The following is a 25,876-nucleotide window of genomic DNA, read 5'->3' on the forward strand; positions in this document are numbered from 1 at the left end:
CCATGAAATTGAGGTCAAGGTCAGATGAACACTTCCAGACAGACATGTACACCTTAAATCATTCCATTCACCAAATATAGTTGACCTATTGCTTATAGTATACCGGTATTAGAAGAGAACTTACTACTCAAACTTAACATTGACCAATGAACTATCAAAATGAGGTCAAGGTCAAAAGAAACCTACCAGACTGACATATACACCATAAAATCATTCTATACACAAATTATAGTGGACCTATTGCTTTATATAGTATACGAAAAAAAAAAAAAAAACACAAAAACTTAACATTGCCAAATGAACTCTGAAAATGAGGTCAAGGTCGGATGACACCTACCATACTGACATGTACATATTACCACCATTTCATTCTCTAAATATAGTTGACTTACTGCTAACAGTATCTGAGAAACGGGCCTTATAACGTTACTTTAATCTTGATCACTGATCCACGAAATGAGGTCGAGGTCAGGTTAAATCTGTCTGACAGACATAAAGAATTGTGAGGAACCAATAAAAACAAGGAATTATTTGAATCTGGAATAATTTTGAATTCTGGAAAATTGATGAGAAATATATGATGAAAACTAACCCAACTAAATAGGGTTAGCCATGCGCGCATGGCTAAGGTGGGTTAGTTAGTTCATACTGAAATGATAGTGAAAGTAAAATTAACCTTAGCCATGCACGCATGGCTAACCCTATTTAGTTGGGTTAGTTTTCATCATACATTTCTAATCAATTTTCCAGAATTCAAAATTATTCCAGATTCAAATAATTCCTTGTTTAAACCAAATAGTTATCTTATTACACATAATGAGTGAGAAATTCACATGACCAAAAAACTAAACTTTTTTTTCAAGCAGTTGCTAACATCATAACATAAGACATCTGTATACAAGGTATGAAGCTTCCAGGTCTTCAACACACTGAAATATAGAACTTAATACAAATACTTTACACCATTGCTGTAGGATTGTAATCCCTCTGTGGGAATTCCATTTCAGGCAAGCCAAAAAATCAATGTTAAAACTTGTTTTTAATACTGCAATGGTTATCAAATGTTCATGGTTTACAAACAAAATAACTGATACAGTTAAATATGTTATTATTCTAAGCTTCATTGCCCTTCCTTTGATTTAAAAATAAATAAATCATGTTTGATCAATGGCTATTAAAATGTTGGTTAATTTTTCAGCATTAGTTCAAACCTAACAGTGTAACAAGATTCCTTAAATAATTATATAACACTGCAGAATTCTGAAACTGTGTATTCAATCTTATTTGTTGTGTACTAATTTTAGTGGATTTCTGGGGGTAAAGGTGAACTACAAATATCAATGTTTGACAAAATACAAATTTCCTACAAGCTTGTATGCAGTACTTTTAATAAACTGTTAACACAGAGATATGTCTCGCCTATTTGTTATTTTGATAAGTCAAATGTTGACCTACCACTAACGGTTCCCCTTAAACTGACCTAATCACAAACTAATACATGAAAACTAAGCAAAAGTTTCAAAGTCAATAGACCATGACATCAGGGGCAGGGCCAAATAATCTCCATGGATATGAGATGTGCCAATGCTAATAAAACTGCATACCTAATATCATTGACCTACCACTAGAGGTTCACCATAAACTAGACCTAATCACAAACTAATACATTGTTGACGCCGCCGCCGGAAAAAGCATACCTACGTCTCGCTTTTTGACTCAGTCAAGGCGAGACAAAAACCAGGAGATTCCAAGTATCCATGAAATTACAATATTTCCTGAATCCATGATAATAGACCACTTTCGAGTTCATCCTTCACCGGAAAAAACTCGTCAATTATACGCGCCTTTATGACGTCATTTACCAGATAGAGGGGATCGCCTGTATACCTGCACTATTAACGTTCATCAAGCGTCTTAGTGATCGTCATTGTGCAGGATAAACTAGATATAACGTTTGTTTTGTAAGTACTTAATCACAATTCCCTAATGACAGCAGTGCCGATTGTCAATTATGAGAATTTAATTTGCCGAATAATTCGTGCAATATAGCATTATAATTTTCCAACCACTCGCTCAACATTGGAACGGAAGTGACGATGCCCCTAAACGCACGAATGATGTTCACTAAAACCAGAGTTTTTGACAGAAATGCATCGAACTCGAAAGTTGTCTATTGGTACAGACAAATAAAAATAATCCACAGTAGTAGTATTTTACGATAACATTCCCTCATTTACATGGGAATTAAATACTTTAGGCCACTCTTAAGAATTTCTTTGATTGATGTTGCTTACCTTGTAAGGGTTTGGTAGGTAGGTAGGTAGGATTCTATTTTTCTTATTTTTTGGCCAACAACATAAGTTACATGTTTAAAACAAGAAAACGATGAAAGAGCAGGAAAAATCTTTAAAAAAATCATTTAAAACCATTTTTGTCATAAACTTTTTTGGGTAGGCTGCTTGAATTCTGATTCTCTTTTGATCCATGTGAAACTAGAGGCTCTAAAGAGCCTGTGTTGTTCACCTTGGTCTATGTGCATATCAAACAAAGGACAGTCTCCAACAATATAGACGAGAATAGACTTCATGACAAAAATCTCTATTTTGTTGATCTTGTATTACTGATCTTTTAGTCTGTTTAGTCTCTCTCTATCTTCTTTAGTTTTTGTTAAAAAAATCCTCATTTAAGGGCAATCACTTTTATGAAGAGTGACAGTCTACAAACTATATCGGAACAAATTGACTTTTTAATAGATCTTGCCTTGCTGATCATTTATGTGATTTAAAGTGTTTATTTATCTATTACAATTTAAATCATATAAGACATAAAGGAAAAAAAAATGTTTCTCTCTAAATATCATAGTTTTCATGATAATAGGCAAAAATGAAAAAAATGGTAAAATTTGTCATTTATGGGCAATAACTCCTATAAGAATTTGTCTAACAGTTTTGAAGTAAATGGACAATTGGTAGAGCTCATTATTCTGAACATTTTTTGCTCCTTTTAGATTTTCTCTATTTAGAAGGGTTCAAAAAATAATAGATAAAACTTGCATTTTACCCCTATGTTCTATTTTTAGCCATAGTGGCCATGTTGGTTGGTAGGCGGGGTCATCGGACATATTTTTTAAACTACATACCCTAATGATGATTGTGGCTAAGTTTGGTTAAATTTGTCTCAGCAGTTTTAAAGGAGAAGATTTTTGTAAAAGATTACAAAAATTTACCAAAAAATGTTAACAAGGATTCTGAGAGTATTGCATGGCAATACATAGTCCCCTACCGGGTAAAAATTCATTATACTGGAACAAAATGCTAACTTGTTCTATAACTTGTCATGGTATAAACAAAAAGTAAGTAACATGTCAATATCTTCAAGCATGACTAAAAACAGTGTGGAAAACTGATTATATGAGTGAATTTTTCAAGTCCAAGGACCATAACTCTGCACAAAATTATTAGATGGAAATAAAAATTTGAACTTGATCTGTAACTTGTCATGATAAAACTATATACCAATTATCAATCAATATCGTATAAGCATGATGAAAAAAACATTAGATATGATTACTAGTTCTCTAAAATTAGATATGATGCAATACAGTGTATATCTATTTTCAAATTATAATCAAATATAATTATTAGTTCCAAATATTTTTTTCTTTCATTTGTCACAAACTAATATAGATTTGTAACTTATCTATAAAATGTCAACAACTTTTATCTACACAATGTAATGTATTGAAATATATACATTAATGAAAATAGATTATTATCTAATTAAAGGATTTCTCTTCATAATTTTTTTTATATATATATAGCATTCAGAAAATTAGTTTATACTAAATAAGTTAAAATAACTAACAAACCTGCCAAAAAATTCTTCAAATAATTTAACAAAGAATGTCTTTAAAAAAAATGAGTTATCTCCCTTTGTACAGAAATATAGTTTAACATAGTACTCTAACATTAGATATGGTCCAGAGTTATGGTCCATAGCTCTGGACTAAATCATCAGACCGGAACAAAATTTGAACTTGAGCTATAACTTGTCATGATAAAACTATATACTAAATATCAAATCAATATCTTCAAGAACGAAGAAAAAAAGTGTGGAAAGCTGATTTGACGGTTGGACAGACGGACAGACAGACAGACGGACAGACAGACTGAGTGCAAACCTAAAGTCCCCTTCGACTTCGTCGGTAGGGGACTTAAAATTGAATATAAAGGGCAATATCTCCTTAAGGGGTCAATTGACAATTTTGGTCATATTAACTTATTTGTAGATCTTACTTTGCTAAACATTATTGCTGTTTACAGTTTATCTCTATCTAAAATAATATTCAAGATAATAACCAAAAACTGCATAATTTCCTTAAAATTACCAATTCAGGGGTCAATTGACCATTTTGGTATTGTTGACTTATTTGTAGATCTTACTTTGCTGTATATTATTGCTGTTTACAGTTTATCTCTATCTATAATAATATTGAAAATAATAAATAACCAAAACCTGCAAAATTTTCTTAAAATTACTAATTCATGGGCAGCAACCTAACAATGGGTTGTCTGATTTGTCTGAAAATTTCAGGGCAGATAGATCTTGACCTGATGAAAAAGTTTACCCCCATATCAGATTTGCTCTAAATGCTTTGGTTTCAGAGATATAAGCCAAAATCTACATTTTACCCCTATGTTCTATTTTTAGCCATGGCGGCCATCTTGGTTGGCGGGCCAGGTCATCGGACACATTTTTAAACTAAATACCCCAATGATGATTGTGGCCAGGTTTGGTTAAATTTGGTCCAGCAGTTTCAGAGGAGAAGATTTATGTAAAAGTTAACGACGACAGACGCAGGACGCCAAGTGATGAGAAAATGGATACAAATTCAGGCCGCTGGTTTAGGAAGAGTTATCTATACAAATTTAAAGTCTCCACTGGTTAGGGAGATATACATGTAAAAAGTGTGAAACAAAAGAAAAATACTACAATCACAATTCATCTTGCTTCACTAATAAAGTTTGACAACAAATATATTTATATACACATCAAACAAAAAATATATATGTATACATATAGATAAAGCCATGCACCATGAATATGCCACAAGACTCACTTAAAGTTATCATTAAGTTCAGCCTCAACTTGAGTGGAATCACACCTTTAATTAGTAAAATATAAGAAAATTCAAATATTTCAGCAACTTTTAAAGTACCAATCCAAATGTACTGTAAATTGTTTATTTTTGGCTGTTTAAATGTTATGATTTCCAGGGCCAAAATTGTTCTGTTTTTTTTTTTTAATTTTTGTCTAGTCCCTGACTCAGATCTTCCATTACAAAATATTCGAATACAATATCCTCATGATAATTTCCCTCATTAACAAACTGTAAAATCACTTATTTTTTAAGTTTGTACTAAATTTTGGAATGGGGAACAAAGTAGTACAGAAATTTATATTTATTGTTATAAAACAAGAACATGATGAGGGGGAAATGTAGTGTGAAGTAAATACATGTAAGGAAGATAATTGAACTCAAAGAAGCAATATTAATTATAATCTTCGTGAAACACAATCTACTTCAGGTTTTTCAGTTTTAGGAAGCTAACCATATACACAATCAATTTTATTGATTGAAGTATTCCTACAATCTTCCATTCCAAACTATGCAACAGATAAATTTGAAAAATCTTTGTTTACTGAGGGTTGATAAAAGAATATTTACTTTACAGATCAATTGCCGTAATTCTTGCTCTACTCTAGTGTTTAGAACTCATGCATGATTTATTATAAAAAAATAATGTGTTCTATATGTGCACAGAAGCAATTAGTTAAAAGCATTGGAAATCAATTCTACATGTGATGCATTCGTATTATAATTATTGTATGTTAAAACTTGTATAAACTGATATTTGTATAAATATGCCTTTTTTTTGTAATTTCTTTTTTATACAATAATCATTTACTGTGGATTCATTATTATTCATGGGATACCAATTTTCGTGGATTTCGTTGGTACAGGTGAACCACGAAATTAAATGTTCAACGAATGTCAAATTTTATATAGGCTTGTATGCAGACTTTGGTAAAACCACGAAATTGAATATCCACGAATATGAAAGTTTTCCTTTATCCACGAAAATTGGTACCCACGAAAATAAATGAATCCACAGTAGTTAAATAATGTCAAAGTGTTCATCTTTAAATAAATCCTTTAAATTTAAAAAATCAACTATTTGTTTTTCTCTAGAGGATAGAATAACAATCCTTTTTAACTATAACAGGACGCACAAGTTTGATTTTCAGTCTCTTTTATATTTATATAGTATTCTTCAAGTTCAGAAGACTTAGATTGCTTGCCACTAACATTTTGACTATAAATTTGTATATTTCTCCAAGTTTGAGATACAAAGAACAATTTTTGGCCATTTGTTTTTATTTTGTTGCATTACGTGTACTCAATCAACTATTAATAACAAAACTTATTCATCTGTTTGCCAACATTTTTGCAGTTGGTTAATTTATTCAAATTTGCTATGAATATTTGTGAGGGTATCAATCCCTTGCAATTCAATTCTACTAAATGAAACAGTCATTTAAATTACCTTGACATTTGACCTTGTAATTTGAAAATCAAATAGGGTTTTAAGTTTTTGATCAAAACATGTCGTCAATCATTAAATTATGTCTACTGAAGGATTTAAAATTAAAAAGGAAAGTAACAAATGTCTTTTGAAATCAAATTCTGATTGTCTCAAGTAAATTAACTGAGAAACTTATCAAAAACAATCAGTTTATCAAAGACTTGAAAAATTACAAGTCAACACATAAAAGATTTCTGATGTACTGGAAAATTGAACTGTTTGAACCGGTGAAAAAAATATAAGCTGAATTTTTCTTCTACCAATTTTCTTGGTACTACAGTATATATCCGTACCTATCATTTTTGCTGTCTGGATTACATGAACTAGATATTTCCTCTGTTGATTTTTCTGTTGTTTCTGAGGTCGGTTCAGGAAGTGCTGTAGAACTTGATGGCTCCTCAGCTTCACTACTGAAATAATTTTATTGATTAATTGTTGGGTATTTTATTTGGCCGTTGGCCTCAGTGACCATCAGTTTTTCAAAAAATAAAACCACATATTTACCTCATCAAAAGACAGTAACTGTATATTATCCTTGGTTTAGGTGTATTTAGAGTTAAACCTTGTGTTTATGTGGACGATTGTTTGACCTTTGACCATAGTATTATTACCTTTCATCAGTTAACTGTTTCAAATTGCCTCATTGGTTATTAATGGGCTATTTCAACAGTGTTTTTGGAAAAAAAAAACCTCTCACAAAATTTTAATTTAGTTATTTGAAGAAACATTTTCATCTCATTATCACAATCAGTAAATCCATTACAATTTTATCTGGTGATCTGGTTCCTAATCTAATACATTAAGAGCTTGCTGAATGTTTTTATGTCTAAATACATTAAGAATAAACTTATGTTTTAATCATATCCTTCAGTATGGACAGTTGACAGTTGCTAACTTCTACATCATTTGGTCTCTAGTGGAGAGTTGTCTCATTCGCAATCATACCAAATCTTATATTTCTATATATTTGGCAAAGTGATGTGAATGAATTATCTACTCTTGATTTGGAGTCGTTATCCTGAATGTCAATAATATCCTTTAGTATGGACAAAGTTGTAGAAGTCACCTGAATGTATAACCTACCCTGATTTGGTCTCATTATCCTGAATGTCAATAATATCCTTTAGTATGGACAAAGTTGTAGAAGTCACCTGAATGTTAACCTACCCTGATTTGGTCTCGTTATCCTGTATTTCAATTATACTTTCATTACAGACGAAGTTGACAATATGACGTGAAAGATTTACTTACCCTGATTTGGGGTTGCTATCCTGTGATTCCTGAGAGGATGAGGGAGTAGTATCGGATGATATGGCACTTTCTTCAGATGTTGACGGACTAACGTCCTCTGAAGAGGATACTTCTTCCTGTTGTATGTCATCTGATGATTTGTCTCCCTCGACACCGTCTATAGAGGTCAACAGAAGGTCAGCAGGAGAGGTCTTAGCCACTGTAAATAAAAACAAAAATGTTTCATGTAAGGATGACCATAAGTCAGCTATTCCTTTTACCAGAAATATCAATATTCCAAGATAGTGTGTCAGACAATTGGTCAGAAGCCTCTTAAATACTAAAACCTAACAAAGAAGTAGATTTGATAAAGTCTCGATATGGCCCACTATATCTAGTTAAAATTACAAATATTTATTAATTGACTATTATCATAATAAATCATAGCTAAAACAATGACTAGATAGAAAATAGGTTGCTTTATTGAAAATTTACAAAAAATCAGTTTTCCTTCCATGATGTCACAAATAGCACAACTAGTGATTTTCCTATACTGGAAAATGTCACTTTTGTCTATGTTGTGTTTTGTAGACAGTTGTTTGTCTTTTGATAGTTTTTCGTTTTTCGCCATGGCATTGTCAGCTGGTCTGCTTCGTTCTTAAATGTTGATGAGTTTGAATATCTCTTTAATATCTTCCTCCTCCCTTTTTCAACTTTGGACTGATAAAATTATTTTTCTTTGATTTGATTTTGATTTTTGGTGTTGTAACGCCACTTTTAAGCACCACTTTAGGGCTATTTCGTGGTGGCCAGTTTTTATTGGTGGAGGAAGCCAGAGTGCACGGAGAAAACCACCGACCTTCGATAGGAAAACTGACAATCCTAGTCAATTAAGATTGGAGTCCAGTGCACCTGCACGAGTGGGGTTCGAACTCACAACCTCAGTGTTGACTGGCTAGTGTTTACAGTAGTAACTACTTAGACCACTCGGCCACTGAGGACACTTATTTTTCTTTGAAGAGAAAAGCTAGCTACTGTCTCTTTTCCCCAAAACAACAAATGCAAAAAATGAAATGCTATCCTTATCATAAACGTTTCATATACTTTAAGTACTAAAATTAAATCCATCAACTACTGGCAAATAAATGCCTTAAAACTGAATTTTACAATTCATTTTTTCTTCACACTTACAGTAAGCAGCTGTTCTTGAATTTGCTTCTGTCACATCTGTTGTATCCATAGCAACAGGTGAACTACTTCGAGGCCCAGGATCTGTCCTATAAATGGAGAAAATATCTTTGAAAATTTTAGCATATGATGAGATGTAAAATCAGACATTAGATTTAACTTATGTGATCAAATGAACTTTATCTTGGATTGGGTTACACAAGTTATAATATGAATATTTGTTTATTGCAAATGCATGAGAAATTCAGTCCTTCCCCAACTCCCTTTCCACTCCACAAAATGAAAATTGATCAAATCCTTAAATCTTAAGTTACCATTTTAAATATTAAGTTAAAAAGTCTTCAACAAATCTTTCCAAAACCTCAGGATTTTTTTTCCAAAGACTTATATAATTATCACAAACTTGTATATACTATACCACTAATAATGTCCAAATCAACACTTTATGCATACGAAAATAACAATTATATTATAATACATGTACAAGCAAGTCTGCATCATCTCAATTCAAGCTTGACATCAACAGAAAAACTTTTCTAACCCAATGGAAAATACATATTAAAATACATGCAAAATTTTGACAAGTTTTACCTGGCTAATTCTGAAATACTGCTAAAATCTGCCCATTTTTCTTCTTCTTCCTCGTTAGTTGGCACTTTCCCTGTAAAATCTGCCCACTTTTCTTGTTGGCTGTCAGCTGATGATGTTTGAGTTGAACTCCAAGGTGAGGTATCCATAGCAACAGGAGTAGCCTCCATCGGAGCATCCTCAAAGTTGGCTGTCCATGCTAAACAAAAATAAGGGGTGAAGTTGTTGAATGATAATTAAGATAAATAGGGAATGTGTCCATGGGACACAGATGATGCCCCCATTTGCATATAATGTTATAAAGGGATATAACTCAAGAACTGTAAAAGTTTCGCTACCCAAATTTGTACTTGATCTGAGTTTTGTGGTAATAAGCATTGTGTATACATTTCATAACATTTAGTTGAAGCAAACTAAAGTAAGAGAACGGAAACGAAAAATTCAGCAATTTTTCCATTTGTAGAGGGGCATAACTCTAGAACAGAAAAAGTGACGCCACCAAAATTCAGACTTGATCTGTGTTTTCTGGTAATAAGAATTGTGTATACGTTTCATAACATTTGGTAGAGGCAAACTAAAGTAAGAGAATGGACATGAAAAATTCAGCAATATTTCCATTCATAAAGGGGCATAACTCTAGAACGGTTAAAGTGATGCCACCAAAATTCAAACTTGATCTGTGTTTTGTGGTAATAAGCATTGTGTATAAGTTATAACATTTGTTAAGGCAAACTAAAGTTAGAGAACGGAAACCAATTTTGGGACATACGTACGGACGGACATACAGACGGACAAGGGTAAAACTTAATGCCCCCTCCGCTACGGCGGGGGCATAAAAATGGTAAACATCAAAAAAAAGGTTTTGCATTAAATAAACAATATGTTGTCAACTGTAAGCAAAGTAATATGATTCATAAATTTGAGTCAAATATTAAGTAATAAGGTGTTAGATCAATTCTAATAAATTCAGAACTATCCTAAGCACCGAAAGTAAAACACAAAATAAAGGATGGTTATTCTACATTATTTCCATTTTAACACGGAAAAGTACAATCACATTAATATTTATGTAAACAAAATTAGAATAGAGCTAACAAAATTTCATTTATCTTGGTCTTTTGTTATAGCAAACATGCTTATAGCTTACTGTTCAGTGTGAGCCAAGGCTCCGTGTTGAAGACCGTACTGTGACCTATAATGGTTTACTTTTATAAATTTTGACTTGGATGGAGAGTTGTCTCCTTGGCACTCATACCACATCTTCTTATATCTTTTTACTCAGTCTTACCAATATCTGTCTTTGGAATCTTTACGTTTAACCTTCCCTTACCATCAATAGCTTTAACATCCATATTTCCAAAATTTGTATTCTACCATAGAAGCATTATCCTGAATCTTCACATACAGTAAATAACAGATATATCAGTTTAACCTTGCTTTACAATTTATTAGGGCACACTTACCATCGTTTGCACAAACATCCCTATTTTCACTTGTAAAGTGCTACACAAGAAAGAGTATCTTATCCCGACACTTACCATTGAAAACGCCAACATTCATATTTTCAATGATTAGTTTTTTTACAATTCTAAGAGGGAAATCAACATCCACATTTTCACTGATTAGTCTATTTACAATTCTACAAAGGAAATCTTACCCTGACACTTACCATCGTCATGTTCAACATTCATAGTTTCACTGATTAGTTTCTTACAATTCTATGAGGGAAATCTTACCTTAACACTTACCATCAATAGCATCAACATTCATATTTTCACTGATTAGTCTATTTACAATTCTAAAAGGGAAATCTTACCCTGACACTTACCATTATCATCAACATACATTTTTTCACTGGTAAGTTTTTATACGATTCTGAGGGAAATCTTTCCCTGACACTTACCATCATCAGCCTCAACATTCATATTTTCACTGGTAAGTTTTCCTATGACTCTATGAGGGACACTTACCATCATTAGCATCAACATCCATATTTTCACTGGTAGGTTGCTGTACAATTTTACGAGGAGAGTCCAGCTCTTCCTCACTGTCAGTACTTGTATCACTAGAATCATCCTCGACTGTCTCCGCCATTCTTCTGTTAACAAATAAGTCATTTATATTGCAGATTTTTCTTCTTCAAATAAATCATTTATCTTTTAAGGGTTTAAAAAAAAATAATTGCTTCTTCTTTGAAGCCTTCTGAATATTTCGTTTGCTTTATACATGTCTTTTGTTTCACAGGTTTTATTACTAAAGGATATTCACTTTATGTCTTGGAACAAAAATTCCAATTTACACAGGGTTATTTAGACAAGTTTCACTGTTAGTTAGATTTTTGTACCGCTGTTTAACATTGAAATATAATTTTGTAAAAATTTCCCAAATCAAGATAACAAAAAGTCAGGGATGCAAATATAATCCAATGGAGAAATCTCTTAATACAAAGGGTAGTAACAAATAAGAATCACCACAATTACTTTACAGTTTTGGCTTTTCTTCTTTTAATGAATGTCTCATGATTTACAAACAATTGCAAGCCATTACTCTACATCGGCTTGCTCTACATCTCATCAAATAGCATTATTGACTGATAAGCCTCTATGTTATATTAAAATGCAACAATTCCATTACAATTTAAAATTATCATGGTCTAAATTCGATTTCATACTTTTTTTCTGCAACCTTAGAAGCTAAAACTCTAATTTTATCTTTCAAAGCTTATAAGGGAGCTACCATTTGATATTTATGGGGGGCTAGGATGAAAAATTTTGTCCTGCATTTTTTTTATTTATAATCTGTCCTGCCTTTTTATTTTTCACTCTATTCGGTCCTGCCTTTTTTTTTTTTAGTTTATCCTGACTTTTTTTACATAAATTGTCATCCTGCCTTTTTTTTTTTTTTTGCACAGTGTCTCATCCTGCCTTTTTTTTACTCAAAACTCCTGTCCTGCCTATTTCTTTCAAATTTCATCCTAGCCCTCCATAAAAATCAAATGGTAGCTCCCTAATATTTTACAACAATGATTTATTCCTTTTACATGTTTGTAAAGTTCAATCCTTTCTCTTCCACTCTCCCATTATAAATATATAATAAATACATTTCAAACTGAAATGTTCATTTTGACCTTTAAAGAAAGTAAATTTTTATGCCAGTATTTATTTTAGTTTGCAGATGAACTTTTATAAACATAGAACAAAGCATGCAAAGGTTCCATTTCCAGTCACCTGACATCTTTTTAAATAACAACTATGAAGCAGGGGAGGTTACTCATGCAGGGTTATCACCAATTAAAATAAAGCACATCTATGGTAATTACATGCAGTGTAAATTGTTTTTAACCAGAGACAGACCATCAATATTATTCACATTGTGAAAACAATTATGTTTAACAGATTGATATATATTCAATAAAACATAGAAAGATTTAGGCAAATAAAAACATATATAACTGGACCATAACATTACAGAGGTTAAAAACAATTACACTAAGCCACCAACCTGCTACAACATCAACTTACCCTGACCTTTTAGGTTGCTGTTGTTGTTGAGCCTGCGGTGAAAACGTGATCTCTTTCTCCTCCCAGATATCCTCATCACTGTCGTTATCGTCAAACTGTTGTATACGTTCATTGCATGCTTGTTCAAACATTGATACGCTCTGCTGCTGAAAAACAGTGAGCATTTTTAACAAGGATTTACACATTTTTTCAGAGGTTATTGATGTGTTAACTGGGATGATCAACTCACAAGCTGAATCCTAAAACTTTTATGTAGAGTTTGTGAGTTTACACACCAATAAATTCTTTAAAAATGTGTTTATATTTACACAATGTGTCCGAGGACACGAATACAACTGCTCAAGCTTTGCAACGAATATGATAGGGATGGACGGACGGACGGAAAGTATGAAGGACAGAAGGTCAAGGGTAACACTTCAACCACTGTCGCCTACAGCAGGGGCATAAAAATCTAAGCCCCACTATTTGCCAATATTTTCTTCAATTTCATCTATTATGGACCACATAATTCCATTTATGTGTATTGCTTATGAATATATCACAGTGAAATGATAGTCTTTACATTGGTAACAAAAGTAGTTTTGACAACATGGGTCCATCGCAAATCATATAATAATTATTCTAACAATGAATGATTTGTTTGAACATGGATGGGCTCTGCAAACAGTTATATAGATCGATGATGACATGTAATGAGAGACACATCTTAGATTATATAAACATCTGAAATATTCCCAAAGACTTTATTTTTTCACGAAGAATAAAAAATTCATAAACCTCATTTAAGTTTTATACCAAATACATGTGACACTGAAGGCTTAAAATGTGAGAATTTTAAACTGATTTTTGTTGATCAAAGTTGAGAAGAAGATCTTTCCTCAGTATATACAACTTTCTGTTTGTATTAATAGCTTTATTGATTTAAGTGAGGTCAATCCAAAAGAAATGTCAGCTGTAACAGTGATTTGATTTTGATTCTTGGTGTTTTAACGCCACTTTTAAGCACCGCTTTTGGGCTATTTCGTGGCGGCCAGTGCACCCGCACGAGTGGGGTTCGAACTCACAACCTCAGTGTTGACTGGCTAGTGATTACAGTAGTAACTACTTAGACCACTCGGCCACCGAGGCCCCCGCTGTAACAGTGAAGAATGCCAATACCAACACAACAAAATTTCTGCTAAATTTCAAGTTTCAATTTCAATGCAACTCTGTAACACAAGTTTGATCAATTTACTAAGAAAATGTCGGTTATAGGACTCATGCAAAATATATACAACCCCTTCATTCATGCAGAATTTCCCAAATCCATTTAGAAAAGTTTAAGTTAGAGAATTCAGTTATTTTAAAAATTATACCTTGAATTGATTTATTTATTTTTGAACATCTGACATGTAGCATGCAGTTTGTAGTTTGAAAAAAAAACAATCACAAAATCACCATTGCATTGGAATATCGCCCAGTGGAACCACTGACAAGCAAACTTGCATTGTGATGCATTATATTACGATTCAATCAATATTTTGACATGTTCCCACACTTAAATGTGTTAGCAGTAGTTAAAGGCGACAAAGTCAATGCTTATTTTTTTGGAATAACTCAAAATGAAATAAAAACTGAATAATCTATCTGAGAATGAACTATTAATGAAAATCAACATAAACACAACCTCTTACTTCGTTTTCTTCAAATTTACCCATTACGTCTTCAAATGCCTTTAAAAATATATTAATTAAAGATAATAAACTTCCTGCACAAAAAAAACACAAAAAAAGGCAGATTATCAGATTTTATTCATGGAAATACTTTTTATCTTGAAAGAACCTGGATATACCTTGTGTGTATTTGTGTGTATACATAGGTGTAAACTGTGCATAATTATCTTGATCACTAGCCTGTAAATTGTGTGTATATCTACATACATTTCAATACTGTGTGTGTTTTGAGTGCATGTGTAACTTATAATCCTGCTGCCCATATATTTTCTTTTCTGTACAAGTCCATGTGTATTTATATCCCTCACTTGTCTGTATGTGCGGGTGTGTATTTATAATACAATAATGTTTACTTACAATAATATTAACAGCCTGTATGTATATTTTTGTGTGTATATATAGATATATCAATATAATATAAAATTCTCTTTTAAAGCAATTATTATTATTTGAACATATGTGTGTATACAAAAGTATTTTACAATATTGCATCATACACCAGTATCACCAGCTTGTATATTTTTGACAGTGTGCACATGTATAATTTACACTTTTTCAAAATATTGTATGTGTGCATGGATGAAATTGCACTAAATTGTATGTTGATTGATGTTGTTTTTCCATATTGTGCCTACATTTGTATAACTAGCCTGTATGCTTTGTGTACATGTGTATTTACAATGTACATGTATATATGCAAGTGTTTATGCAGAATTTTAGTTATGAGGCAAGGTTTTACAAGGACAACCCATAAACCTATTAAAATTGTATTTATCTATTTAAATGGGAAGGAAAACCTCAGTAGAAACATGATATTTGTTAAATTCTGCATGAATTTAAAATAATTTTCATTGTGACTTGAGCCTATTTTGTCACCCCTTAATTGCATGACAGATAACTTCCCAGTATGCTACAGAATTTTGTCTTTATATCTATTATTTGTATACATGTGGACTGTGTATTTGTGTGTCTATAAATACAATACTGGACAGTAATCCAATTTGTCCTGCAAGTCTATTTATTTAATGTCAATGAAATGCACTTAATATAAACCAGATTTGACTGACTGTATGTCATATTATTGTTACATCTGCCAGCATGTTTTGTGTGGTAAATGTATTTGCATGTATATATGTGTATGTGAGTGTTTGTTAAAGTATTGTGTGCATACATCTGAAAAGCACTAACCTGTATGTTTTTGTGTACATTTGCATGTGTGTATGTACATCTGTTTGTATGTTAAAGTATTGTGTACTTACATCTGTATCGCTAGCCTGTATGTTGAAATCTATACTTGATATTCGTTCATTAAAAGAGGAACTAAAAAAAGAAAATAGAATTACATGAAAAAAAGAGAGAGAAAATGAACAAATAATGTTTACCTTGTGCATAACTTCCAATAAACATACACTTGTCAAAGTTATAGTTCACAGAGACCTATGCATAGCAATTATTTTCCATTGAAGGTTATTTCACTAGTAATTGTATGAGAAGGTTTGATGGTACTATCGAAAAGTTCCATGCATAATCATGACACGATAATTAAACAATAAATAAGGTCAGTTCTATTATATTGGATGACGGTCAGGAAATTCGAAGTGTCATTTAGAAAAGATGGCATTTAAGAAAGCAGATGGTTTACATGAGGGAGTTTAACAACAATTAACAACAAGACATTGCAATTGTTCTGTGCTATTTAGCTTATCCCCATTCAAAGTATCAGAAAACTAGAATTCTGTGCTTGTAAAAATTGTCGTGTTGGTTGTGATGACACTTAAATTGAAGTAAAGCTTACTCTATTTTATCATCTTGTTCCACAAATTCTTCATCATTAAAACCAAATGTATCTATAAAATTACTAGTCATTTGTTGTAGTTGATGTTCTGAGAATGCCTACAATTAGAAAAATAAGCATAAAAAAAAATTGTACATGTTCAAACTGCCTTTCTTATATCTATAAATAGGCCAGAAGGAATATCAAAGAAATCTGTATTTACCAGCTGCAGTTTAAGATATAAAAGATTTTAATGTTTTCTTTTTACTGCAAAAAAACAGCCCAAATTAGGTTAAATAGATATTTTCAAATGCGGTACTGAATATAAAGAGGGGAAGCAAATAGAAAGATCTTCATACCTATCAATTATTAAAAAATCTCTTTAAGTAAAAATTCAATTGAACAGTTGAGAGGTAATATGTATAAGGTTTTGAGTGTTTCTGCATTAGTTTTATTATCTTTCTATTAAATCTTAACTCTGTAAACTATAGAGCTTCCTTAATCCTTATCTCCTAATATAACGATAAAGATTATATTAACCTGTTGTAATGCTGCGTCAGCTGGGAATGGAAGGTCACGGAAGTCAGCATCATCATCCTCGCTACTGGATGCTAAATTGTGACCACTTATCTGAAATTATAAACCAGCACTGTCCTCAGTTGTTATCATATAATGGTTTTGCTAATTTGATTTGTGACTACATATCTTCATGGGTTCTACAGTAACAATGGCCAATAAAAAACATATTCATTTTTGAATATATGTGGTCCTCTCCTCCCACCAAAACATATTCATCCTATCGTTACCTTATCATGGGGAATAAACTGATTCGCCGAGCGCAGCTGGATACGACCGCAGATGTCCAACCCTGAACAGTTGGAGCAAAAATGGACACAATATTCAAGCTTGAAACAGGTCTGAATTTGGATTGTATTTAAATATTTGACATATTAACAGTGATCTGGAAGGATTTTTTCTCTGTGTGCCCAGGGCCCCCCCAAAATAAATTCCATGGGCCATTTTTAGAATTAATGGGCCATGTTGTCAAATGAGTGGGCCATTCGTTAACAATTAAAAAAAAATTTAAATAAATGTGGATAGTGTCCACATGTGGACACAGATGATGCCCCCGCTTGCATATCATATAGTTATAAAGGGACATAACTGAAGAACGGTAAAAGTGACACTACCCAAATTTGAACTTGATCTGAGTTTTGTGGTAATAAGCATTGTGTGTAAGTCTCATAACATTTGGTTGAGGCTAACTTAAGTAGAGAACAGAAACTAAAAATTCAGCAATTTTTCTATTTGTAATGATGCATAACTCTAGAACGGTTGTGTATAAGTTTTACAACATTTGGATGAGACAAACTAAAAAATTCAGCAATTTTTATGTTTATAATGGGACATAACTCTAGAATGGTAAAAGTGTTGCCACCTAATTTCGTACTTAATCTGTATTATGTAGTAATTAGCATTGTGTATAAGTTTCATAACATTTGGTTGAGGCAAACTCAAGTTAGAGAACTGAAACAAAAAAAATGTACTTGATCTTTACTGAGTTTTGTTGGAATGAATATTGTGTATAGGTTTCACAATCTTTGGCTGGGGAAAACTTCAGTTACAGAATGGAAACTAAAAAATTTTGCAATCTTTCTATTTATAAAGGGGCATAACTCAATAATGGTTAAAGTGACACTACCCAAATTCAACTTGATCTGTGTTTTATCAGTGGTAGTCAAAATTAAACATTGCATTGTATAAAGCATTGATTGTAGTTGATTCAACTATAATCATGGTCAAAGGAAGATAACTCCAATTTTAAAAATATATTATATAAACTTGATATTTAGAAGAAAATAAAAATTTTGCAATTTTTCCTTTTATAAAGGGGCATAACTCTAGATCGGTTAAAGTGACACCACCAAAATTCAAACTTGATCTGTGTTTTGTGGTAATAAGCATTGTGTATAAGTTTCATAACATTTGGTTGAGGCAAACTTAAGTTAGAGAACGGAAACTAAAAATTATGCAATATTTCCTTTTATAAAGGGGCATAACTCTAGATCGGTTAAAGTGACGCCACCAAAATTCAAACTTGATCTGTGTTTTGTGGTAATAAGCATTGTGTATAAGTTTCATTACATTTGGTTGAGGCAAACTCAAGTTAGAGAACGGAAACCAATTTCGGGACGTACGTACGTACGTACGTACGTACAGACGGACAAGGGTAAAACTTAATGCCCCCTCCGGTACGGCGGGGGCATAAAAAGTGTATATTTCACTGTACTTACAAGTATGATTCTAATTAATATCATGGAAATTGTACCTGTGATTTTGTTATTTCAATTTCAATGAATATACAATAACTTCTTCCAAACCGGGCAATATTTACGATAACCTTTATTTACAATGTTAAAACTGGTACTGTTCCCTTGTTCATGTTCATGTTTTTTTTACATTAAATTTGGGTCTTCGTCGATACCATACTTATTCCAGACGTTCCGTATCTATGCTATTCATAAAAAGGCTTTTGGATTTTTCAATCGAAATAATAGCAAGCTTACTTAAAATATTATAATTAGAGAAGAATTATCGACTGTACTAGCCAATTTTCACAAATTTAAAGTTGTTTATAAAAATTATATCATGAATGATGGTTAATTACGTTTTTTGGGTAATCAGTCATACCGCATGTTGCTATTATTACCATAGGAAAACATCCGAGACGTCCCAAAAATATATAGGTGCTCCTATCATTGGAGTTGTGTACTCACACATGGCGGCACGAAATACGATCTGAAATCCATTTGACGATATCTCAACGTTTCAAAACGAAGTGAAAAATATCATGCGCCACGCGGGCGCTTATATTTGTCACTCTATGCGCCATTTCTGGTCGATAAGCGAAATTGGCGCAAGGCGCACGTCCTTCCCGATCACTGTATTAAAGGTTTCTGACACAGAATAAATGTAGTCAAAGAACTTGAAATTGGTTATATGATTTGAATTTATATTGAATTGAAGATTTCTTGCTGTTGTGCAGTACACTGTGCTGTTGCGCAATACTTAGTAAATCTGTTTTCAGACTATATACAAATAAGCAAAATAAATTGTGACCCCAAATTTTTTCCAATTACACAAGTTATCGTCCTGAAACTACAAAAATGCTTGTTTTGGGCCCCATTTTGGCCCTAATTCCTAAACGGTTGGGACCATCACCCCCAAAAACAATCCCAACCTTCCTTCTGTGGTATTGAACCTTTTGATTAAATTTCATAGAGATCCATACACTTAAACTAAAGTTATTGTGCGGAAACCAAATGTCTTCGGACGACGACGATGTGATAGCAAGATACGACCCCAAAATTTTTTTATATAAAGTTTGTTTGTGTTGTCATAAATCATTCAAAAGGGCACAAAACATAACTCTTTTCCTGGTTACAAAAAGGTTGTCTCCCTTTAAATGGCATTCCCATTAGAATTGTTTGCGGTGATTTTCAACAAAAGAACCCTGTATATATGGACATTTATTTTTTGGGGGAATAAATCTTAGTTTTATCCATATGTTATATGACAAAGCATTCTATACAGTTCATATTTCCAGTGATAGGGTATATGGAAAATAAGAGTAATATTTCTATTTTCTACAATTAAATAAAACAAGTGGTGAGGTTAACATCAATGAGACAGCTACCCTTTCCTAGACTTTCATGCTTGATTTGTTTAATGTTTGTTGTATAAGAATAAATACGAACGTTGGTTCTTTCTCTTGAATAATTTCACATTCTCTTATGTTGGATACTTTTATAGCTTACAATATATGACTTTTGTTCTTTGTTGAAGGCCATACTGAGTCCTATAGAAGCTTACATGCATGTCGGGATAATTGTCTGATTGGCAATAATACCATATCTCTGTATTTCTAATACACACAAAAAATCTATTAAATAAAACACAGCTACCCATCAACACAATAAAGCCAAAAATTTTGTTATGACTGAAAATAAGACTGTAATTAGTACTCACCAATTCTACTGCATTCCTTTTGTTTATATCTGATAGAGCACCTGTTACAAATGATTCCCATTTTTCTTTATATTCTTCTGGAGTTTCTAAAACAAACAAATTGTACTATTAGGGTCATGTCATGCTCCTCCCTATAGCTACTAATCAATATTATTGATCTGCACAAACTATTCACACACCAAGCTAAATTTATCCATACTCAAAAAGTGTATTGCATTACAATAGTGATTTTTTGTTTTGCCCCCTCCCCAGCTCTACATTCCTAAGAAATCTAATGTCGGTGGTTTCTGTGTATATGGCAGTTAGGATAAAACAGAACAGAAATCTGTCGGTAAGTACCATACATAACTAAAACTGTTAGATAGATCAAGAGACTTTTCTTCAATATTAATCTACTGTGGATTTCAGGTTTACTTTGGCAGGATTCCAATTTTCATGGATTTTGTTGGTACAGGTTAACAACAAATTAAAATGCTCAACAAAGTACATAGTTTCTATATGCTTGTATGCAGAAATTTGACAAAACCACGAAATCAAATACCCACAAAAATACAATTTTTCCTCACTGCTTGAAAATTGGTATCAAGAAAAATAAATGAATCCACAGTATATTAAGGATGTTCGCTCCTCTGTTTCAAAATAACATGCTTTTTAAAAGACTGTTATAGATTGATAGTATATAAATAAAGGAACTAAATAAAGTTAGAGAACGGAAACCAACTTTGGGACGTACGTACAGACGGACAAGGGTAAAACTTAATGCCCCCTGCGCTATGGCGGGGGCATGAAAATCAGATAAAAATGAAGGGTCTGTGTGCTTGTTTTCAAGATATAAGCCATTGAAAATTTGGTGGGAAATAAGTTTCTCTAGACTCTTCATACATTTAACATTGGCACCCTTTTTCTTTAAAAAAAAAAATATGAAAAAATAACAAGGATTTTATAGGATTTTCAAATATGGCTTTTGAAACTATATGTTATAAAACTATGAAAAGAAAAGTAGGGGTTAGTGGGCAAAATTTTTAATGGCACAACATTGATAAAACCAGAGGATTCCGAATATCTGGCAAAAATTCAAAAACAAGGGGAGCGAACATCCTTAACAGCAGGATCCTAAGCTATCATAAGTACCATAACCAATAAAAATATATAGCCCCAAATATAAAATGTATTGAATGATTTGGATTTGAATTATTGCTTCTTTTAAATAGTATGAGTGTAAGACAAGGTTTTCAGTGTTTCAAATTTGAGTAACAAGATCTAAGAAATATTAGGATAGGCAATTATATACATTGGTACATATATTATACTTACCACTTATATATTCTTTAACTAGTTCAGAATTTTCCCCCTTTTCTACAACAGCAACAATTTCATTGGCTATTTTAGTCAGATGACCCATGTAGCCTCGTCTTCTACCCTTATCCCGACTTCTACAAAAGATAAGTTATAATTTTTTATTCCTGAACAAAGAATGTCATTTTATTATATTTTTATCTACAGAAATAAGATACATCTTTTTTATGTGTGTATAAATTTGATACCGTAGAGTGGATTATTTTCGCAGGGTGTAAATTTTCACTAATTTTGCGGATAGAACAAAATTGTCAAAATAAATTCCGCCAATTTAAAAGTGCACATGCAATAGTATTGTATAAAAGCCAAAATATTTTGTATACCTTATTCAATCAAAATCACGATATTTTACACCCACAAAAAATAATCCAATATATGGTATTAAATATACTGTATGGCAAATACTAGTGTACACTATCATTTTTAGGAGTTATATTTAAAGGATTATAGCATCTATTTCTATTAAAGAACTGAAGACATGACTAGGGTTTTACAATTGATATCTCTATTTTTGGGTAGACAAGTCTAGGCATTACATTTACTTTATGTAGGAAGAACAAAATTACCAGCAAGTATCATAAATGACATGTCATGGTCAAAAATGACATGTCGCGGTCAAACTTATTTGACGTGTTTCAATGTTATATTTCGCCTTAGAGGATAAATATCTGACGCATGATTCAACACATTTTATTTTATTCGTAAAAACCTGGTTTATTGTCTAAAATCACATTTAAATGGGATAACTTTCGAACATACGATCGACATTTAATTTTTGACATGTAAATTTGGATCTGGAAGCTTTTTTCTTTTTCTAGGAAACCTTTATCAATACCCAGGAAATCCAAAGAGGGAGGTATTGATTTTGTGTGGCCTTGTCATCACATTTCTAACACAATATAGGAGGGAAAAGCTGTAACCAGGAACTTTTTTCTGGATTACATTAACATCATGCATATATACTATATAATGTCATTGGTTTCATGACTCTTTCCAATCTGAGAAAATAACTTGGCTTACAGTATTATCCAATGTTTTTTTTCTACAATTGATGTAACATTTTACAATAAAACTTACTGTTGCTGATCATTTTCTTCCCAAACATCTATTATTTTTTGTAATATATTAAATTCTGCAAATAACTGAAAATAAACAAAATAATTTGAATACGATTTTTTTCAGAATTCTTTACTTTATATGAAATGTCCTTTTTTATTTTATTAATTCTTTCATTTCAAACTCAAAATAAACAATTAAATATAATTCCAATATTAATTATACAATACATTTTGCTGGTTAAATGTCTGAGTTAACCATGGCAACATACCTTAGGGCTGTTCCATAGAAACATACATGGTACCCAGGTAAAGCACTTTCATAATGGGGTAACCACCTATAGAGGTAAATTTAGAATTCCAATTACATTTCCACTGTACTTGGCACCCACCCATAGTAGAGATTTCAAAGTGCCTTCCCTGGGTCCCATGTATGTTTTTCTGGAACAGCCCTTAAGAGTGACAAACATAATTCATTATCACAAGTTTTTTCAACAGATGAGATGTTTATTACCAAATCAGACTTTTATATAGATATATATACATAACTTATGTGGTTCATAAGTGTTTCTCGTTTCTCGTTTTTTATATAGATTAGACCGTTGGTTTTCCCGTTTGAATGGTTTTACACTAGTAATTTTTTGGGGCCCTTTATAGCTTACTGTTCGGTGTGAGCCAAGGCTCCGTGTTGAAGACCGTACTGTGACCTATAATGGTTTACTTTTATAAATTTTTACTTGGATTGAGAGTTGTCTCATTGGCACTCATACCACATCTTCTTATATCTATATAACAATAATTAAAGGTAATCTTTAGATGAGAATACTCAAAACATGAAAAAGTCACATGACAAAAATCACACACATACTCAGGTAATACTTACTTGTGCTAATGACAAAAATCACACACTTACTCAGGTAATACTTACTTGTGCTAATGACAAAAGTCACACACATACTCAGGTAATACTTACTTGTGCTAATGACAAAAATCACACACATACTCAGGTCATACTTACTTGTGCTAATAAAGGGTGCTCTTTTTTACCATCAACTTCAACAGGAGAATTATAGAGTATTGTATTTACACACTGTGTTACATGTACATGTACAAAATTATTCCAAACATACTGAAAAAATAAATCCTGAAAAGACAAGAAAAGAAATCTTAAGCCTACAAAAGACTCAGTGGAAAAAGAATAACAGGTGACAATGGAGTTAAAAATAGTTAATATATATAAAAGTTGAACAAATTTTGAACAATATGAATATATGGTTGCATCGAGTGAACCAACACCTTCTAACGGTACAGGCTGGTAGAGAGTAATCAGGATGGATACCCAGAGGTGTGCTGCGGTTGTCTTAAAACCTCAGGAAAATAATGCTACACAAAGACAACAACATCGTAGATTACTGCAGGGAAAATCTTTATTATGGTCTACAGGTTTCGCCACTTACGGTGGCGTCTTCAGGACAATTTAAACATAGAAAACAAATACTGAAGTACATAAAATGCGGTGCATATGGGGTTACAAAGGTTAACAAGACGTAACGTCACAATAATTGATTTGACAACGTTAAAATGAAAGTGAAAGTAAAAGTTAATAATGAATTGTCAGTGTCTTTTCCAAAATGGACAACACCCATAATAAAGATTTTCCTTGCAGTAATCTACGATGTTGTTGTCTTTGTGTAGCAATATGAATATATGTTCAAAGTGCTGTCAGATTACACATGAAGAAAAATGTCCATGCTTGGTAAGTGTTATGAATATTCACAATTTTGCCTAACTGGAAGTGTCTGCAAAGCAGTTCAGAAATGTGGCTTACACAGTATAACTCATATCAAATAAGCAAAAAGAATTAACAAAAAAAAATACCTTGGAATATTAATTTCAAGTATGGCAAAATTTACGAAACAGAATGGACAATTTTCAAACCGAAGTTAAAGATACTTACAAATAAAACACCAATGGTCCCTAAATTTGCTAATTCTATGTTGACAGAATGTGTATTGGTTAAAACTAAAGCTGAAACTAATCTGGCAATCTGTAAACGTGTGTTTCCTAGAGGAGGTTCTAATGTGCCTATAGTTGTTGGCATTGAAGTGAACCGTTGCTGAAATACAAATAAAACTTATCATAACTTTTATACAGACGTGTAATTTTTGCATTTTTCTAAAAAAAACTTTACATGAAATACAAAAAAAAGTTCTTTCATCAATTGACATGTCTTCTACACAGACGTATAATTTTTACATTTTTCTATTAAAAGAAAACTTTACATGAAATACAAATAAAACATCTATCATCAATTGACATGACTTCTACACAGATGTGTAATTTTTACATTTTCTAAAGAAAACTTTAAATGAAATACAAAAAAAAGTTCTTTCATCAATTGACATGTCTTCTACACAGACGTGTAATTTATGCATTTATCTATTAAAAGAAAACTTTACATAATGCTACAAAACAGTTGCTTTAATACACTGGTTTTTTCAGCTACCAGTCAGAAAGAATTGTTATATTAAATGAAAACCAGTATTCACAACTGTGTTCCCACAGAAAAGAAACTTTTATTGATGGGGCATTATAAGATGGAATACTGTAACATTCGTATAAATAAGCAATTTCCATCTGCAGTGATACAGTACCTTCATGAAAGGCAAGTTTTAAACTTAGTCATTTGGTCAGATTTACACTATACATAAGACAAATGCATTCTACCGAGACCAATAGAGCTTGCCCTCTCAGCTTGGAATCAACATTTCATTTC

General features: G+C 32.1%; 1 protein-coding gene across 5 annotated transcripts in view; it reads right to left on the reverse strand.

Annotated features, from left to right (window-relative positions):
* Positions 1 to 25,876, reverse strand: part of LOC127726713 (serine/threonine-protein phosphatase 6 regulatory subunit 3-like) — a 52,831-nt gene that overhangs the window by 10,063 nt on the left and 16,892 nt on the right. Inside the window, exons 11-25 of one of the 5 annotated variants that reach the window (XM_052234183.1) lie at positions 25,058 to 25,216; positions 24,119 to 24,244; positions 23,123 to 23,187; positions 22,004 to 22,122; positions 20,690 to 20,775; positions 17,201 to 17,290; positions 16,682 to 16,779; positions 16,146 to 16,206; positions 14,848 to 14,886; positions 13,181 to 13,317; positions 11,624 to 11,751; positions 9,657 to 9,852; positions 9,069 to 9,154; positions 7,899 to 8,097; positions 6,941 to 7,057 (exon numbers count right to left, since the gene is read on the reverse strand). In XM_052234183.1, coding sequence (XP_052090143.1) covers positions 6,941 to 7,057; positions 7,899 to 8,097; positions 9,069 to 9,154; positions 9,657 to 9,852; positions 11,624 to 11,751; positions 13,181 to 13,317; positions 14,848 to 14,886; positions 16,146 to 16,206; positions 16,682 to 16,779; positions 17,201 to 17,290; positions 20,690 to 20,775; positions 22,004 to 22,122; positions 23,123 to 23,187; positions 24,119 to 24,244; positions 25,058 to 25,216 — 1,706 coding nt within the window. Of the gene's footprint in view, positions 1 to 6,940; positions 7,058 to 7,898; positions 8,098 to 9,068; positions 9,155 to 9,656; positions 9,853 to 11,623; positions 11,752 to 13,174; positions 13,321 to 14,847; positions 14,887 to 16,145; positions 16,207 to 16,681; positions 16,780 to 17,200; positions 17,291 to 20,689; positions 20,776 to 22,003; positions 22,123 to 23,122; positions 23,188 to 24,118; positions 24,245 to 25,057; positions 25,217 to 25,876 lie in introns of all 5 variants that reach the window. The other 4 variants (XM_052234182.1, XM_052234181.1, XM_052234185.1 and 1 more) reach the window with 4 other exon arrangements.

Source organism: Mytilus californianus, unplaced genomic scaffold (assembly GCF_021869535.1).
Source record: "Mytilus californianus isolate M0D057914Y unplaced genomic scaffold, xbMytCali1.0.p SCAF_18, whole genome shotgun sequence".
Lineage (NCBI taxonomy): Eukaryota > Metazoa > Mollusca > Bivalvia > Mytilida > Mytilidae > Mytilus > Mytilus californianus.